The sequence below is a fragment of the Hippocampus zosterae genome, chromosome 1 (assembly GCF_025434085.1).
Source record: "Hippocampus zosterae strain Florida chromosome 1, ASM2543408v3, whole genome shotgun sequence".
NCBI lineage: Eukaryota > Metazoa > Chordata > Actinopteri > Syngnathiformes > Syngnathidae > Hippocampus > Hippocampus zosterae.
In genome coordinates this window covers 28,808,234-28,827,363 of record NC_067451.1, presented here as the reverse complement: position 1 = coordinate 28,827,363, position 19,130 = coordinate 28,808,234, and the positions used below count along the sequence as shown (strand labels likewise).

Below are 19,130 nucleotides of genomic sequence, written 5' to 3'. Positions count from 1 at the left end.
TTGAGAGAAGAAATATACAGGCCATACACACCACAAGATGCAAACAACTAAAAAAAGACTGGGAAGGTCAAATTGAATTTGGCAAAGAAGTACAGCAGTAAACCACAACCGTTTTAGAACAAAGCTTTATTGGCTGATAACACAGAGATTAGATTCTACCAAAGTATAATATAAATACAGTACCATGTATCATCATTTCTATTACAATACAGTACTGTTATTTGCTTGAAAACTGGATGGCACCGGTCTGTCTTGAGTTGTTTAACACATCTTGATGTAAAATACTATGAAATAAAAACTGGACTTTTCAAGTCCTCACTCACATTCATCGATCTGAAATCGAAACATCTTTAGTATACAACAGCAAAGGAATGTATGGGAACCTTGCCGTTCCCATACTTGAGGCAACTACTGTACATGACGGCAAGGCTGCTTCCCTTCGCTATTCTTTTTTGCCCTATAGGTGTCGCAGTTGCTTCCTATCCCGGCCTCGCACGCTATTGGTTGGCGACACGGATAGAAAATTCCTGAAGCCTCTCGGTTCTTCTGCCGGTGTACCGCATGCTGATTTGCTCAGCTTAATGGAACGAGAACAAGGGTGAACCAACGACTGCCGCTGAGTGAAATCCTATCCCTGTAACTGATCGGTCCTCATTTTACTCGGAACTGTACCGCTGCACTTCCCGGCGTATCTGCTCCACACTACATTACCCACTTAGCTAGTTATAAGATGTCAGTTGTAGGATTCGACGTGGGCTATTTGAACTGCTATGTAGCAGTAGCCCGAGCCGGTGGGATCGAAACTATCGCCAATGAATATAGCGACCGGTGTACACCGTAAGTATGAGCGATGGCTTTACTTTTGTGTTGCATGCGCCTTATAACTAGTTGGGCACGATCGCGAATTCACGCGTGATCATCCCCTTGTGTGAAGCTAACAATGCTAACTTGGCGAGTTAGCATGCTAGTGAATTTCACAACAGGAAACAGCATGTGAGTGCTAGGGCTACTGCTAGCGACGGTAACCGTCGTGAGTTACAAGACGTCCACTGTTTTTGTTCTGTGCATAGATGTGTGTGTGTGTGTGTGTGTATATAATATATATATATTTACACGGAAGTACGCGTTACCGTTACAGAATGTAAAGGAGAACAGCCAAGGGATTTTGTTATGCCTGTGGGCATTGAAAACCGCGTGATTGGGAGGAGGCCGGCGTACACTAGCTGTCAAAACGCTTTGATGAATTGATTGTGCTTTGGTGGCCTCCAAATCCCCAACGAGACGACATTACTCTGCTATAGTTCAACAGCATTGCACAAAACGCATTGAAATGCATCACGTGAAGGCTCATTGCTTGTGACAGCGTCATTGTAGCTACAAAATGTACGATTGTACAAAAAGGAGGACGAAACGGATTTGTCTTCTCTATTCATAGAGCATGTGTTTCTTTTGGACCACGGAATCGATCAATTGGTGCAGCTGCAAAGAGCCAGGTATGATTTTATTGGACATGGTATGAATGGTCTTAATTGTAGCATTGTGTATGGAGAATTTTGACAACGAGCATGCTTAGAATGTGGCATGGGTTATGGTGATAATAGGTTGGCAAAATCTGTTAACTCACTTAATTTTTTTTCTTGACATTAGAATGTTTGTGGTTGAACAGGTTGTCACAAACTGCAAGAACACGGTGCAAGGCTTCAAGCGATTTCATGGTCGGGCATTCTCGGATCCATTCGTGCAGCGCCTCAAGCCCAGTCTGGTCTATGATATTGCACAAATGCCCACAGGGACTACTGGAATCAAGGTAGGCACATAATGAGGCATTTCCTGAGAAATTAGTTCTTGGTTTTTGTTTTACAATGTCTCTAATAATGCAGCAATCGACTTTTGGGGGTGGGGGATTAAGATTTGCTGCCACGATAGAGTTGACCACCTTGGTGTCAACATGATGAACTGTGATAAAGTAAGAAAACCCAAGTCATCACGAGGCGTGTGGCTCACTCAGGTGATTTTCGATGAAAAACACAAGCCAATTCATACAGAAGTAAAAATATTAACAATAGTAAAACTGAAAATCAAGTCTCATGGTGAGTCAAAAAAAAAAAGACTAAAAATTAGTTTTAAAAGATGGGCAGCGAGGGGGCTTAATGACCATCATTCCAAAGAGAGGGACCAGCAACGGGAAAGGGTAAATCCTCTCTTAGTTCTTGGTAGCTCTTATAGTGTCAGGTCCCCAGACCTGAGGCACCCGGCAGGTGCATAAGGGTGGAGAAGCTCAGAGAGGTAAGGTGGGGAAATGCCATTTAAAGATTTGAAAACGAATAAAAGGATCTTAAAAAGAACTCTAAAATGTGATGGGATGCCAGAGTAGGAGTTATGTGCTCCCTCCTCAAAACTCACTTGTATTCTTTGGTGTTCGACTCAGCATGATTTTACCGCTTGGTGCTTTCTACCGCCTTTATTACCATTTCGTCTTACTGTTTATTCTGTATGTTAAATCGCTCCATGTACAGCACTTTGTATGCAGCGATGGGTGTTTGAAAGTGCTCTATAAATACCGTTGACTTGACTTGACTTGACTCCCTCTTAGGCAGGGGTGGGCAATTATTTTCCCGGGGGGGCCAAATGAGAAGCAGAAAATATTGTGGAGGGCCGGGCCAAAAGTTAGAAATAGAAATAGATAATAAAGAAGATAGCACAATGTCTTTGTATGCCAGTAATGTAACATTCTCCTCCACCATCACACTCGGAACCGGTTCTCCTCAAGGATGTGTACTGAGCCCGCTGTTGTTCACGCTCTACACATTTGACTGCTCTCCGACTCTTATTAGCTGTCCAGTTTGCAGAAAGTTTTTAACATGATAACAATCAAACCATTCATTCTAGGAAATTTTCATTTACTCGAGCCACAAGCAATTCACTCTGAGCATGGAAATTGCCAGAATCGGACTGAGTAAGAATCGCTTACTTGTTCTTCAAAGTCTCGCAGATTTGAGTCTTTCCGACTCCAGGCGTCTCCTGAATGTTTCGTACTTTGTTACCCGCTTCGTTTAATTAGATACATATCACTTTCCATTCCATGGTCATTACTCTCTCCCTCTTTCTTCGTCTTCCCCTCCCTCCCTGTGCTCTGCAACTTGAAGTAACTGCGCCACCTGGTGTTGAAATACCTGTCATTACAAGTCCAAACGAAATGAATGCAATCAAACCTTAATTGTGCACCAATCTTTGGCGGTCCGGATTAAAAAGACCAACGGGCCAGATGTGGACCGTAGTTTGCCCACCACTGCTCTTAGGGGTACCTATCAAGAAGCGAGCGGCAGCATTCTGGACCAAGTGGAGACGTCGTCTCATGGAGGATCGTTTCAACAAAAGTAGTGCCTACCATCTTGTAAGACGCAATGCAATAATAAAGCTTTTTAGTAGGGTGTCAATAACAAATAGTTTTTTGCTATTTGTGGCAGAGTTCACCCTTTATATTACAGATAAAATGCTGAACTTCCTTTTCTTTGCAGGGGACATAGTGTTCTTTTCTGATTACTGTCGACTGGGCAATATAGATCGTTGCTAATCATGTGATCGGTATTTGTTTGTCTCACACATTGGATGCCCCCATCTGACATTAACTTGGTAAGATAGGTAAGCTAGTTGAGCTATATCGCCCTTACTGAAAACTAAAAGACCAAATCAAATCCTCCTAACCTGTCCTATCTTTGAATATTCCTAACCAGTTAGATGTGCTCGGAAGAGTGCTGAAAAGTTGACAGAATATAGAAAAACATTGAATACAGAAGCAAAGAGGAGATGCGATGACAATGGAGCCGTCATCAACAACGATCCTGCCGTAAAAGACATAGTTAACTGGTCCACTGTCATCATTAAATGGTCAAGTGTATCATTTCCTGACATTCTCAACTTCTTGGTGTTTTCATGACCATGCCCAATCACTTGGATGGGAACCCCTCTGCTCTTGTAGCAGGCCCATTCACTAAAATTAGCCTCAAGGCTAAAGAGTCGTTAGCACACTGGAAGTCAGCAGATATTCCGGTCATCAAAGAATCCTGTTTCTGACATGTATGTACAATTTAACACATCGAGTAATAGCCATTGTAAGGTACTAATTTCACAAATTGGTGTTACTATACAGGACTGAACTAAAATGTAAACATTGGAAATTAATATGAGGTGGCTTGGGCATCTGATTCGGATGCCTCCGGAGCGCCTCCCCGGTGAGGTGTTCCGGTCATGTCCCACCGGGAGGAGACCCCGAGGAAGACCCAGGACACGCTGGAGAGACTGTCACCCAGCTTGCCTGGGAACGACTCGGGATCCCCCGGGGAGAGCTGGAAGAAGTAGCTAGGGAGAGGGAAGTCTGGGCTTCCCTGCTAAAGCTGTTGCCCCCGCGACCCGGCCCCGGATAAGCGGTAGATGATGGATGGATGGATGGATGGATGGATGGAAATTAATATGTTGCATGTTTTCTAACGTTACTAAGCCTTAAAACGAGCTTTCAACAAAGTCCTCAGAACAAACAGAGTCATGGACTCAAAATTGGTGCTGGTAATTGGCCATACTAATTTCATACTGCAGCGATTTAACAAATGTTTATTATATGATAATTTGATTCAGTGGTGTTCAATTGGCTACTCCTACAGGTCATGTATATGGAGGAGGAGAAGGTGTTCAGCATTGAACAGGTCACTGCCATGCTTCTGACCAAGCTGAAAGAGACCGCAGAAAATGCACTGAAGAAGCCCGTTGCTGACTGTGTTGTTTCTGTAAGTATTACAAAACAGTAAAATGGATGAAAAAAAATCTCCCCGTACACACACACACACACACACTCGCTCCGCCTGTGCTACGGTTACCTACCCTTTGTGGGTTGTTCCGTTGGTGAGTCTGGCGATGCCCTGAAAAAAGATGAAGCAGCCAGCTTGAGTCAAAGTACTTTTTTTGTAAAGACCTTTTCACACTGTGTTTTGCAATGCATGCACGCCTTTGATCACATTCATTGCATTTGGTGCAATTGGGTAGGTTTCGCTTCGTGGCGTGTCCTCTAATTAATGAAATGTTGAATTCTAGTATGGCATCGGGGTGATGTCAGAAGGCGTGTGCAATAGGAGAAAAGCTGGCTGAGTGATTTCAGAGTGCTCACAGCAATAGACCAACCAGTGGGAAAAGCTTCCCCGTTAGTTCCTAGTTGGCTACTACTCAGGCCCCTCCAAATATGGGCAGGCTTGTATTGGGGTGCTGTTTTCCTTGTGTGCTGCCCTCCAGCAACAGCCAAGACAACCAAGGGTAGTGTGAAGATGCCTTTTGTGAGAAGATTTTCCTCCTTTTCAGGGAATTGTCCCCTATTCCCCCCCCCCCCCCCCCAAAAAAAAAAAAACCTTCATGGCTAATGTATCTATTCAAGGTTGAATAGCATTTCTGGAAGGAAACATGCAAAATAAAAACAAAAATTCCTTGTGTTTCCCAGATTCCCTGCTACTTCACTGACTCTGAAAGGCGATCAGTGGTTGATGCTGCACAGATTGCAGGACTCAACTGCTTGAGGCTCATGAATGAGACGACTGCAGGTGTGTACCACTTTTGGTGAATGGTCTTTATGTACTGTAGGCTAAGTAGCTCAGTGAAGATCTTCCATGGCTGCTTTACAAGCATACTCTGGCTGAATTTACACACCTGGTCTCAGTGCCCAATTCCAATTTAGTGTCTATAACTAGGGCTAAAGTGATCAACTGAATAATTTAATAACGTCATCCCAAGATATCTGCTTCAAAGCTTTGTAGTGATTTTATTTTTATTTTATTTTTTTTAATGGACTGATGTTACTTCGGACCAATGCATGACTCCATGTGGAAATAAATTGGAACAATGGTGGCGAGCGAGGAGAAAAGATGGACAATGTCCATAATTTGAGAACTTGTCAGGCTTAAAACAAGGAGAGCGTGTAATGTGCAAAGCAGAATTAACAATTGAGAAAAGCATGTCCAAGGTCGCCAACATAAGATATCTGTGTTAGCTAGTTATTTTTTTATACTGTACCATGCCAGTGTTAGCTAGACTGTATTGCAATCCCCACCCCGGGGTTTAAGATTAATATATCCTTTATTTGTCCCGCTATGGGGAAATTACAAACAGAATTCAATAACATGTATAAGGAGGAGGATGATTTGGATAGGGTTTGAGGATAGATATGCTGCTTTCAGTCTTCAACGTGCACAACTGAGACCCAGAGACTCAACATGCAGACCTGCTAACCTGAGCAAACAGGAGCTGACGACACGCTGGTTCGCTGATGGACATCACTCACAAGGCCACACGCTTTTAGAGCCATATATATTTAAAGTCACAGATACTACAGTGTGGAATGTGAATAAAGGGGTCGGGTGCAATGTGAGCTGGGCGGCAGCCAAAGGCGGGGACCCTGGCGGTCCGATCCTTGGCTGCAGAAGCTAGCTCTTGGGACATGGAATGTCACCTCTCTGGCAGGGAAGGAGCCTGAGCTGGTGTATGAGGCAGAGAATTTCCGACTGGATATAGTCGGACTTGCCTCCACACACAGCCTGTGTTCTGGTACCAGTTCTCTCGAGAGGGGTTCGACTCTCTTCCACTCTGGAGTTGCTCAAGGTGAGAGGTGCAGAGCAGGTGTGGGCATACTTATTGCCCCCCGGCTCAGTGCCTGTACATTGGGGTTCACACCGGTAGATGAGAGGGTTGCCTCCCTCCGCCTTCGGGTGGGTGGACGGGTCCTGACTGTTGTTTGTGCATATGTACCAAACAGCAGTTCAGCATACCCACCCTTTTTGGAGTTCTTGGAGGGTGTGTTGGAGTGTACTCCTGCTGGGGACTCCCTTGTTCTGCTGGGGGACTTCAATGCTCGCGTGGGCAATGACAGTGAGACCTGGAGGGGTGTGATTGGGAGGAACGGCCCCCCCGATCAGAACTCGAGTGGTGTTTTGTTATTGGACTTCTGTGCTCGCCACGGATTGTCCATAACGAACACCTTGTTCAAGCATAAGGGTGTCCATATGTGCACTTGGCACCAGGACACCCTAGGCCGTAGTTCGATGATCGACTTTGTAGTTGTATCATCGGATTTGCGGCCACATGTTCTGGACACTCGGGTGAAGAGAGTGGCGGAGCTGACAACTGAACACCACCTGGTGGTGAGTAGGCTCCGATGGTGGGGGAAGATGCCGGTACGTCCTGGCAGACCCAAACGTGTTGGGGGGGTCTGGCGGAATCCCCTGTCAGAAGGAGTTTCAACTCCCACCTCTGACAGAGCTTTTCCCATGTTCCGGGGGAGGCGGGGGACATTGAGCCAGAGTGGACCATGTTCCGTGCCGCTATTGTTGAGGCGGCCAATCTGAGTTGTGGCCGTAAGGTGGTTGGTGCCTGTCGTGGCGGCAACCCCCGTCCTCGCTGGTGGACACCAGCAGTAACGGATGCCGTCAAGCTGAAGAAGGAGTCCTATTGAGCCTTTATGGCCTGTAGGACCCAGAGGCAGCTGACGGGTATCGACTGGCCAAGCGGAACGCAGCTTCGGCGGTCGCCGAGGCAAAAACCCGAGCGTGGGAGGAGTTTGGTGAGACCATGGAAGCCGACTTCCGGACGGCTTCGAGGAAATTCTGGTCCACCCTCCGACGTCTGAGGAGGGGGAAGCATTGCACCACTAACACTGTGTACAGTGGGGATGGGGCGCTGCTGACTTCGACTTGGGACGTTGTGAACCGGTGGGCAGAGTACTTCGAAGACCTCCTCAACTCCACCAACACGTCTTCCTTTGAGGAAGCAGAGCCTGGGGACTCTGAGGTGGGCTCTTCTATCTCTGTGGTTGAAGTCACCGATGTGGTTAAAAAGCTCCTCGGTGGCAAGGCCCCAGGGGTGGATGAGATCCGCCCGGAGTTCCTCAAGGCTCTGGATGTTGTGGGGCTGTCCTGGTTGACACGCCTCTGCAACATCGCGTGGTCAACGGGGAGAGTGCCTCTGGATTGGCAGACCGGGGTGGTAGTCCCTCTTTTTAAAAAGGGGGACCGGAGGGTGTGTTCCAACTACAGAGGGATCACACTCCTCAGCCTCCCTGGTAGGGTCTATTCAGGGGTGCTGGAGAGGAGGGTCCGTCAGGAAGTCGAGCCTCAGATTGAGGAGGAGCAGTGTGGTTTTCGTCCCGGCCGTGGAACAGTGGACCAGCTCTACACCCTTAGCAGGGTCCTCGAGGGTTTGTGGGAATTCGCCCAACCAGTCTACATGTGTTTTGTGGACTTGGAGAAGGCGTTTGACCGTGTCCCTCGGGGAGTTCTGTGGGGGGTGCTTCAAGGGTATGGGGTACCGAACCCCCTGATACGGGCTGTTCGGTCACTATACCACCGATGTCAGAGTTTGGTTCGCATTGCCGGCAGTAAGTCGGAATCGTTTCCATTGGGGGTAGGACTCCGCCAAGGCTGTCCTTTGTCGCCGATTCTGTTCATAACCTTTATGGACAGAATTTCTAGGCACAGCCGAAGCGTTGAGGGGGTCAGTTTTGGGGGCCTCAGTATTGCATCCCTGCTTTTTGCAGATGATGTGGTGCTGTTGGCTCCTTCAAACAGGGCTCTCCAACTCTCGCTGGAGCGTTTCGCAGCCGAGTGTGAAGCGGTTGGAATGAAGATCAGCACCTCCAAATCTGAAACCATGGTCCTCAGTCGGAAAACGGTGGAGTGCCCCCTCCGGGTCGGGGAGGAGATCTTGCCCCAAGTAGAAGAGTTCAAGTATCTTAGGGTCTTTTTCACGAGTGGGGGCAGGAGGGAGCGAGAGATCGAAAGGCGGATCGGTGCAGCGTCTGCTGTGATGCGGACGTTGTATCAGTCTGTCGTGGTGAAGAAGGAGCTGAGCCAAAGGGCGAAGCTCTCAATTTACCGGTCGATCTACGTCCCAACCCTCACCTATGGTCACGAGCTATGGGTCGTGACCGAAAGAACGAGATCCCGGTTACAAGCGGCCGAAATGAGTTTTCTCCGCAGGGTGTCCGGGCTCTCCCTTAAAGATAGGGTGAGAAGCTCGGTCATCCGGTAGGGGCTCAGAGTCGAGCCGCTTCTCCTCCGCATCGAGAGGAGCCAGATGAGGTGGCTTGGGCATCTGATTCGGATGCCTCCTGAACGCCTCCCCGGTGAGGTGTTCCGGTCATGTCCCACCGGGAGGAGACCCCGCGGAAGACCCAGGACACGCTGGAGAGACTGTCACCCAGCTGGCCTGGGAACGACTCGGGATCCCCCGGGGAGAGCTGGAAGAAGTAGCTAGGGAGAGGGAAGTCTGGGCTTCCCTGCTAAAGCTGTTGCCCCCGCGGATAAGCGGTAGATGATGGATGGATGGAATGTGAAAATGGCGATCCCCAAGCGGGCAAAAATAATACCCGCACCCCACATGCATATTTTGTTTTGGTGTGGTTGTTTAAAAATGTTAAATCAAATTTTATCTGATTAAACCATGGGATAATTGATAGAAGCATCAATGCAAAAAAAACCCAAAACAAATTGATAGCCGCAGCCCGAGCCTGTAGTCCCTAAACTCAACAAACTGTATGAGTTTTTCCAATCCATGAACTGTTACTTGGTCTTTCTTTTTTCCCCCTCCCCCTTCCTGCTTTGTGTTACTAGCCAAAAAGGAGAGCCACAGTCAGAGATGCACATTCAGCCATTTGCTGTCAAACGCAAACACAAAATGAGAACTCAAGCGCTTCCTTTTTTCTGAGACCTTGACCTCTTTTTTGGGAATTCTCTCTATTTTTTTGTTGCTGGGATACCGGCACTTGTCTTCAGGGAGGTTCATATTATCTCCTCAGCCATCTCGTTACCTCTGCGTCCAGCGTCCTAGACCCATAATTTTCCCGCCAGACGCACAGTTCCAAATAATGTGCGTTTTTGGGACGCAAGACATTTTCAGTCAAAAATAAATAAATACATTCGTAAATCGTTTCCGCCATTGTTGTTTTGTTCTCGCGTGACGAGATTGGCGAAAATCGGCCTTCACCTCGTGGAAAGCAGACGATTGCCAAGTTGTGTAACGTTAAAACAAGTGTTACGAACAAGTGTTGCGGAAGTGTGAACTCAAAGACTGAACCATGGGATGAAATAAGAACCTATTTCTCGGCAAATCTTGTAATTATTAACATTTTTGCAGCATTTGTTTTTAAGAAATAAACTTATTATCAATGTATATTGTTGTTGTTTGTGTTATTATCATATGCAATTGAATACATTTCAGAATTCGAAATTTGGGACTCTCTAAATGCATAATGGGACTCATACTTTTCTGATCAGCGGGTCCAGGGGACTCACAGGGCTCAAACTGTAAAATTATCACTGCCTCCTTGTCAATTAGAAAAATGGGGGGCAAAAAAGCTACGACAAAGTTTGTCATGGTCTACACAATTGTCAAGTCAAGTCAACAGTATTCATAGAGCACTTTCAAACAGCCATCGCTGCATATTTGCGGCACATAAACTGTACTAGCAGTCCACATTATGTGCTACTAACACCGAAACTCACAGGATTTTTGCTAAATGCAACTAGTGATTTTTGTAAACATAGCCCAGTTGATACTTAACTAGACAGAACAAGCAAAGAAGCACTTGTTATTGGTATTCAGCCAACCTTCCTTTCATCCGTCACACCCATGCTTCTCCTGCCATGACATGTTTACTGACAGTACATGAATTACACACAGATTATTCCTGGCTTTCTTCTACTGTGTCAATGACATTAATTGTGTTCCAACTGTTCCTTTGCAGTGGCTCTGGCATATGGGATTTATAAGCAGGATCTACCTGCTCCAGAAGAGAAAGCTCGGAATGTGGTGTTTGTGGACCTGGGCCATTCTGGATACCAGACATCAGTGTGTGCTTTCAACAAGGGCAAACTCAAGGTTGGGAATTGGCCGGGGGGAAAAAAAGGTGCCATCTTTCCGAGCTTGAACAGGCTTTGCGTCAACTGTTTCCACTGTTGTCTCACAGGTTCTTGCCACAGCCTGCGATCCCGAGCTGGGAGGCAAGGATTTTGATGAGGTATTAGTCAAGCATTTCTGTGAGGAATTTGGCAAAAAGTACAAGCTGGATGTGAAGTCCAAGCCCCGGGCCCTAGTCAGGCTCTACATGGAGTGTGAGAAACTGAAAAAGCTCATGAGTGCCAACTCGTCCGACCTACCGTTGAACATCGAATGCTTCATGAATGAGATAGATGTGACGGGAAAGCTCAACAGGTTGGCCCAAGACGTTTGTTTCTCATGAAGTCGACAGTTATCTAATTTGGTGCCTTTTCTCAATTCACAAGGGGTCAGTTTGAAGAGATGAGCGCTGACCTTTTGGCCAAAGTGGAGCCTCCCCTGCAGAGTCTGCTGGAACAATCCAGTGAGTACCACACCGTTTAATTCTTTTTATTGATGACATAAATGCAATTCTCCAACCCTCCCACTTGTCTCCATGTCCCCTAAGAACTTAAAAAGGACGACATCTACGCGGTAGAGATTGTGGGCGGGGCTTCAAGGATCCCCGCCGTCAAAGAGAGGATAAGCAAATTCTTTGGGAAGGAATTGAACACCACGCTGAATGCTGACGAAGCGGTGGCCAGAGGAGCTGCTTTACAGGTACATCACATCTTCCTTTTGCTGACTGGACCACATTTTAGCCCAGCTGCAAGTAGAGCGCGCGGGGAGTATTTTGGCTGAGATTACTCATTCACGAGTGGCTCTGTTCCAAACGGCCGACATGCTTACAGGTGTGTAGAAACGGTTGACCATATTTGAATTTATTCCCACGTAAAGTATACAAAGGTTGTTGCGATAGGAATTACAATCATTGGTCACTCCTTGATATAATTTCTTAAGGGAGAAGCGAACATGCAAACCCAGGTTCTGATCATGAAAGCAGTCTTGCCCAGTGTGAGAGTGATGCCTTTGCCTCCATTGCAACATGTGACAACGCTGCTCCTTTTCCACAGTGCGCAATGTTGTCGCCTGCCATCAAAGTGCGTGAATTCTCCATCACAGACGCTGTTCCATATCCCATCTCCTTGAAGTGGCAGTTTGACGCCGAGGAAGGTGTCAGGTAAAATAAAACGCATCTGCTCCCCTTTTGCCTTATTTTGAAATTGAACATTGATGACTTGACACCATTTTATTTTGTAGTGAATGTGAAGTCTTTCCCATGAACCACCCAGCACCCTTTTCCAAAATGTTGACGTTCTACCGCAAAGAGCCTTTCTCCCTGGAGGCGTACTACAACAATCCTAATGTGCTGCCCTACCCTGACCCAACCATCGGTAAGCAAAAAGAGTGAAGCCTCTGAAGTCAAACACAATCTATTCCGGGACGCTTGTGGACCTCTGCTTGGTTCACATTAACAACTTTCCCCATATAAAATACTAGCTGGTTCGCCGCCCTCCGGGCGGCTCATCAGCTAGTTCCTGCGGAAGGCTGGTAAGGTGGTGGTTCGCCGCCCTCCGGGCGGCTCATCAGCTAGTTCCTGCGGAAGGCTGGTAAGGTGGGCCTTCGGCCCACAAAAGTGTTGTTGCTTGGTTCAACTTTTTGTTCATCTTCATTGCTTATCGCGAAAATAATGAGATGTTTAGCTCTACTAAATAACTAACAATTTCATTGCAATGCTTGTGGGTAGACTACATTTTTTCACTAAGATGCCCGCGCGATCGTAGTGAGCCACTGCCTGAGCGGCGCAGTGGCGGCGCGCAGTGGCGGCGCGCAGTGGCGGCGCGCAGTGGCGGCGCGCAGTGGCGGCGCGCAGCGGCGCGGTGAAGTAGGTACGTTTTGAAAAGGGACAGACGGAAGGACAGACCGCGTGCGGGACGACGCGCAATATATATATATAGATTGGAAGTAGTCCATGCCAGGGTGAACCTGTTGCCATTCTAAAACTTGACGCTATCTTCAAAATGTAAACTGAAATTAGCCACTGTGATATCAAAACAATAAAACCACTGTCAAATATAACGCAAGTCTTATTGATTGATGCAATACTGTTGGTCTAGAATTTTCTTTTTTTCTTTCAATGTTCTTTTAAAACTTCTTGTTGAAGCTTCTCTAACTTTGAAATAAATGTCTCAAATGACGAATTGTGCATTGATGCTTTATGAGCTGACCTCAGGTATGCTGAGGCTCAATGTAATATGCTGACAGCAGTCCTTCTTTTGGAAGAAGTGTTGTGAGATAATCTGCCTTTCAGAAAAGGAAGAACAGCTGCACAAAATAAATCCATTGATGCTTGTTGAAAGTGAGGTTACTTGTAGCACACTGAGGTCTCGTGATAACATCATGCATGTTGAGTTCAGTTTCATCGTACAAAATGTTTTTGTTTTTTTCCCTCCAACATTAAGTGCAAAAAGAAAAAGGCCTTCAGAAAAATCATGTGATTGTGATTTTTTTTTTTTACTTGTTACGAATACGTCTTTAGCAAATACACTTACTGAAAATGTTTCGTGTTCCAGAATGCGTTTTCGATATGAGCAATTATCCTATGTTGATAATGAAATAAAAACATAATACTATGTGTTTGAGTGTTTGGGTGATATTGCTTCCTAATTCTTCCCTGTGCATTTTCTTCCAAACAGGTCAGTTTCTGATTCAGAAAGTTGTCCCGCAGGCTTCCGGTGAGAGCTCCAAGGTGAAAGTCAAGGTGCGAGTGAACATCCATGGAATCTTCATCGTGTCCAGCGCTTCGCTGGTTGAGGTGATCAAGTCGGATGAGACAGAAGAGCCAATGGAGACGGAGCCAGTCAATGATAAAGATGGGGAGGTAATAAATGGCGCAATCATCTGTGCAACTGGATTTGCGCTTTGTGGGTGCGGGGTTAAAAAAAAAAAAACACTGTGTGCTTCCCGGTCTGCAGAACAAGATGCAAACTAACCAGGAGGAGCAGGATGAGGGAGATGGTCAGAAAGAACAAGAAGAGAAGATGCCCCGAGAGAATGAGGAGATGGAGGTGAATTGAAAATGTTTTTCAATTACCAATGTCAACAGTATCACATGGATAAATTCTTGTTTTGAATAGCATGCACATAAGTAGGGCTGAACTATAGTAAAAAATACCAACATTTATCATGCATTTTTTTTTTCCAAGATCCTCCCACATGTTTTTAAACAAACAAATTAATCTGTATTACAAAAGGGGGTTCATAGTGCAGTTTGTAGATGTTTTTAGTCTTATACTTTAGGCTTAAATAAAGCCAAATCCACCATGAATTAATTGGAATTAAACTCATTAAACGCTTTGACTTGCAGCCTATTCAGCGTTCCCTAGGACTGTTCACAAAATGTTCTTTGCGATTTGAAATTTGCGTTTTACTATATTGCGATTTGAATTCAATTAATTGTTCAGTACTACACTAAGCCTTATGTTAATGCCTGTTGTAAAGTATTTATTTTAAAAAGGTGATTGCCCCCGCACACACACTCACAACCCCCTCCCTCTCTCCCTTAGACTACCACAGATGAGGGCAAAGGCGAGAAGAAGTCTGACCAGCCTCCACAAGCGAAAAAGCCCAAAGTCAAAACCAAAGTCTTGGATCTTCCCATTGAAAACAGCCCACAGTGGCAGCTAGCTGATGACATGCTGAATCTTTTTGTTGAAAACGAGGTACGAATAAACTACACACGCAAGCATTAGCGGAGCAATCCGACGCACGATTATTTACAAAGTGATGTGCCCTCAGGGTAAGATGATCATGCAGGACAAACTGGAAAAGGAGCGGAACGATGCCAAGAATTGCGTGGAAGAGTACGTCTACGAAATGAGAGACAAACTACACGGCATGCTGGAGAAGTTTGTGGGCGAAGCTGTGAGTTACCACTCTGGGCCACTTGGGAAGCATGAATGGGGTGAGGTGTTGCTAAGGTGGTCTTTCTTTTTTATTTTCAGGAAAGGGATGCGTTTTCATCCAGGTTGGCAGATACTGAGAACTGGCTGTACGAGGATGGAGAGGACCAACCCAAGCAGATGTATATTGACAGGCTGGCAGACTTGAAGGTAATTTCAGTTGCTCTGTCAAATAGCCAAAATGACGTTTTGACAGTCCTGAAATGATTGCTTTCTGCAGAAACTGGGACAGCCTATCCAAGAGCGCTACACAGAGGCTGAGGAGAGGCCGAAAGCCTTTGACGATCTTGGGAAACAAATCCAGCAATACATGAAATTTGTTGAAGCGTGCAAAATGAAAGTAAGCTTTTCAAAGCTTGGGTAATGTTTCCGTATCCTCAAACCTCTCCATCACACACGCGCAGCCCAAAAAAATGAATTGAATTTCTATTTGGCAGGAGGAGCAGTACGACCACATAGATGAGGCCGACGTCGCCAAAGTGGACAAGCTGGCCACCGAAGCGATGATGTGGATGAACAGTGCCATGAACCAGCAGAGCAAACAGAGCTTGACGATGGATCCGTCAGTCAGAGTTACAGAAATTCAAGCGAAAATCAGGGTGAGAACCTCCATCATTGCTGTACAGTGCTACAGAGGCTCTTGTTCATGAGAAACAATACATACTTCACATTATAACTCAAGCATTATACTGTAGCTGCAAGTAATGATTATTTTAGTTGATTAATTTGGCGATGAATCAAAAATGTTTTCATTCACATCCCTTGTGTCAAAAGCAGGACAAATTGACAGTGCAGTAAACATGTAAACAAATTATGATTCAGTTCCTGGGTTGGTCCGCAACGTCACATAATCGGAAAGAACATTTATCATTTTGTTTCTTTTAGGACCAGTGCACATTAAATACACCTCTGTGAATGTGCCACTTGGAGCTAAAAAGCTAGATTGTTGGTGGAGGCAGATCTACCTACCGTATTTTCACGACTATTCGACGCACCGTACGGTTGGGCGCAGTCTCATTAATGGGTGACATTTCTGTATTTTACACATAGACAGACCGCACTGTACCAATGGGCGCAGTTTTACAGTAGTAAAACATACGCCAGCTCAAACATACGGCATGCATGCAACACGTTAGCTTGAAGCATACGGTAGCATGCCAAGACATACAGATACAAGCTAAAAACACGTTTTTAAAAAGGCAACGAAAGCAAAACTGAGTTCGGGTGTGTTTTATTTAGCCATCGTACAATGTTCTCACGTTTTTCGATCAATAATCACCCAGAAATCCATCAAAGTCCTCATCCTCTGTATCAGAAGCAGAGGACTGCACATCCCAGTTGTCATTGAACGCATCACATGCTAGTGTGAGTTGCTACGCATTGCCGAGCGGAAAGAAGGAGTAGCAACAGCAAAGTCAACATTTCTCTCGTGTGAAGCTTTCCCACATTTGAAAGTAAAGAACAGAGCGAAACATGGTGGCAGCGCGTGTGTGTGTAGAAAGAATTGAACAATTGTGCAAGTACCGTAATCCATCAAAAACGCCGCGTTCCCTCTCGTTGTTGCGTATTGTGGCGTAACTCGCCAAGCGCTGCCTCTCACTCTTTGTAAAGTTGTGTTTGCCACCGATCATCCATTGTTCCCATGCCGTTCGCAACTTTACTTTGAACGCCCGGTTGATGCCAATGTCCAGCGGTTGGAGTTCTTTAGTCAAGCCTCCGGGAATAACGGCAGGCTCAGAGTTCATTTGCTTGACTTTTTTTTTTCACCGCTGCTGTGAGATGGGCACACATGCCAAAAGCATAACCGGTGGCTTTAAGTTTGAACTGAGCTTTGTAGGCGTGTCTCTTTGTAGAATTTATTTTCGGGGGTTCTTAGAAACCAAAACCGGAGTTGTTTTGCAACAATGCACATTGCCACAATCTATACAGGTGTTGGTACCTGCTTGCGGCGTCCCTTTAGCGTGACGTCCACTTACACGCCCACCCTTGCCTGGCCTGTTCTCTCTCTCTCTCTCTTTCTCTCTCTCTCTCTTTCTCTCTCTCTCCCTCTCTTTCTCTCTCTTTCTCTCTCTCTCTCACTCTCTCACTCTCTCACACACACACACACACACGCCCACCCTTCCCTGATTGGCCGACCTGTTTCCCGCATGCCTGGCCACAGTCACTTCCGCCTTTTCTCTATATAAACAGCGTGTCGGCTGTCGGTCAGATTTTGGAACTCAGCGCATACAAAGGACGCTCCCCACCATAAGGCGTCCTGTCCATTTTGGATAAAATTTAAGACTTAATGGCGCCTTATAGTCGTGAAAATACGGTACTCTGCCTCCTGCTCAGGTTTAAGAACTTGAAGAGCGGAGGTGGGACCATGCCATGTAAAATTTTCAACACAAGAATAGCATCTTCAAAGCTGACAAACTGGAAGCAGATGTTTCCAAATGGCTTGTTTTGAAGAAACGCAAAGATAAATCAGTCTGCTTTTATTGATGACGACAGAACTCTATTGAAAGACTGCAATTCTGAGAATGTGGATAATTTCAAATTTACACAAGGCTTCAAAGATTCATCTGCTATCAAGATATTTATCAATTCATTTGATAGTCTTCTGCCGCACCTTTAATTAAAACTAAGAAATAAACAATTTCCGTCAGCCAATTAAAGGACATGGCTATTGCCAATCATGCATAAACATTTACACAAAAGGCCACCTCTTCAACAATCATCAGCCTCATTCACAAAGGTCCAAAGTATCAGGCACTGAATTGTTTTCTCATATTCTATACAAACATTTCCAGGAGCTGTTCTCTGCCTGTAACCCGACCGTGACCAAGCCCAAGCCAAAGGTGGAGCTGCCCAAAGACGACACGCCAGCAGAGCAGAACGGGCCCGTGAATGGACAGGAGAAAGCCCAGGAAGAAGGCGCAGACACGGGAGCAAACGATAACACGGGCAACGCCACCTCGGAAACAGAAAAAAAGCCAGAGATGGACCTTGACTGACGCCGTATCAAACCTCCCAAGTTTGGGAGCTGGCCACTTGAGAATGAGTTGCTGCCTTGCGTGTGTTATCAGTGCAAGTGGAATGTTTCAGGAATTGCACTTAAGTCAACAGCAGGCAGAGTTTTTAGCACACTTATCCCAGTTGCGGGTGGTGGCTGTGTCTGATGCCATGGCATCCACACCCCACCTCCCCCACCACAATGACATCATTCTGAAGCCAGCTGCAATAAGCCTGTTTGACAATTGAGCGCCATCTTGATGGTATTTATTTCTGTCGTGTGCTCTGTGTTCTGATCTGTGTTAATGATTTTAATAAAGTTATTGAAAACTACTTGTACTGTAAAATACTTGCAAGGATCAATTCTTAAATGAGATCCAAACGCTAAACTGAAACATTATAGTGCGTATTACCCACAACATTGGCTGTGTGCTCCATACAACGTAACTCAGACATAACTACCAGGATATACTGCTTTAAAATTAAAACACAAATTAAAATAACACACCTAGAATGGAATCCTGAACAGCGTTTGTTTTTGTGATTTCAGTAATGTAGAAATGCGCTCTGCCCGCGGTTCCCAATACTGTACTTTTGAGTGGTGTAGCAGAGTGAGAAACCCAAAGCATTTCAACCTCATTCAGGGGAGGCTGACTTAAAAAAAGACATACTAATAAATCAGAATGGTATTCATGTAACATAACTGGAATAGTACTTAGTTGAATATTACATCAATAACATGCTCGGCATGTTGATTTACAATACAGTATGCCAAAGATACGTTTTACAGATGTTACCTTTGCTTGAACATTGGGGCAACATACGTCACCATCGACACGGCGCCTAGCGATTTGTAACACACTGAGATACATCTTATGCTTCAATTTACTCTAACGTGGCAACATTATGATCTATTTTTTTATATTCAAGTACACTTTCGTTCTTATTGTTGTGACGTTCAGTTTATGCCAACAGTGGGCGACAGAGGACCTTCACTCATGGGTGGCATAGTTTTGGAATTAACTTTGATTAATATGAATGTTTTTGGAATGTGGGAGGCTGATTGGATGCTCTAAATTGTCCCTAGGTGTGAATGTGAGCGTGGATGGTCGTTCGTCTCTGTGTGCCCTGCGATTGGCTGGCAACTGATCCAGGGTGTCCCCCGCCTACTGCCCGAAGACGGCTGGGATAGGCTCCAGCACCCCCCGCGACCCTAGTGAGGATTAAGCGGTTCAGAAAATGGATGGATGGATGGATAATATGAATGCG

The 19,130-nt window shown here is 45.7% G+C and overlaps 1 protein-coding gene across 1 annotated transcript; it reads left to right on the top strand.

Annotated features, from left to right (window-relative positions):
* Positions 1-515: 515 nt before the first annotated feature.
* hspa4b (heat shock protein 4b) lies at positions 516-18,194 on the top strand. The gene is made up of 19 exons (XM_052073960.1): positions 516-837; positions 1,436-1,493; positions 1,667-1,807; positions 4,659-4,781; positions 5,483-5,582; positions 10,775-10,908; positions 10,997-11,241; positions 11,313-11,389; positions 11,474-11,625; positions 11,979-12,085; positions 12,166-12,299; positions 13,602-13,786; positions 13,881-13,973; positions 14,472-14,627; positions 14,704-14,829; positions 14,910-15,017; positions 15,088-15,207; positions 15,305-15,466; positions 17,660-18,194. The coding sequence occupies exons 1-19, from the start codon at positions 731-733 to the stop codon at positions 17,861-17,863; spliced, it is 2,532 nt and encodes an 843-aa protein (XP_051929920.1). The 5' UTR covers positions 516-730; the 3' UTR covers positions 17,864-18,194.
* The last annotated feature ends 936 nt before the right edge of the window (positions 18,195-19,130 follow it).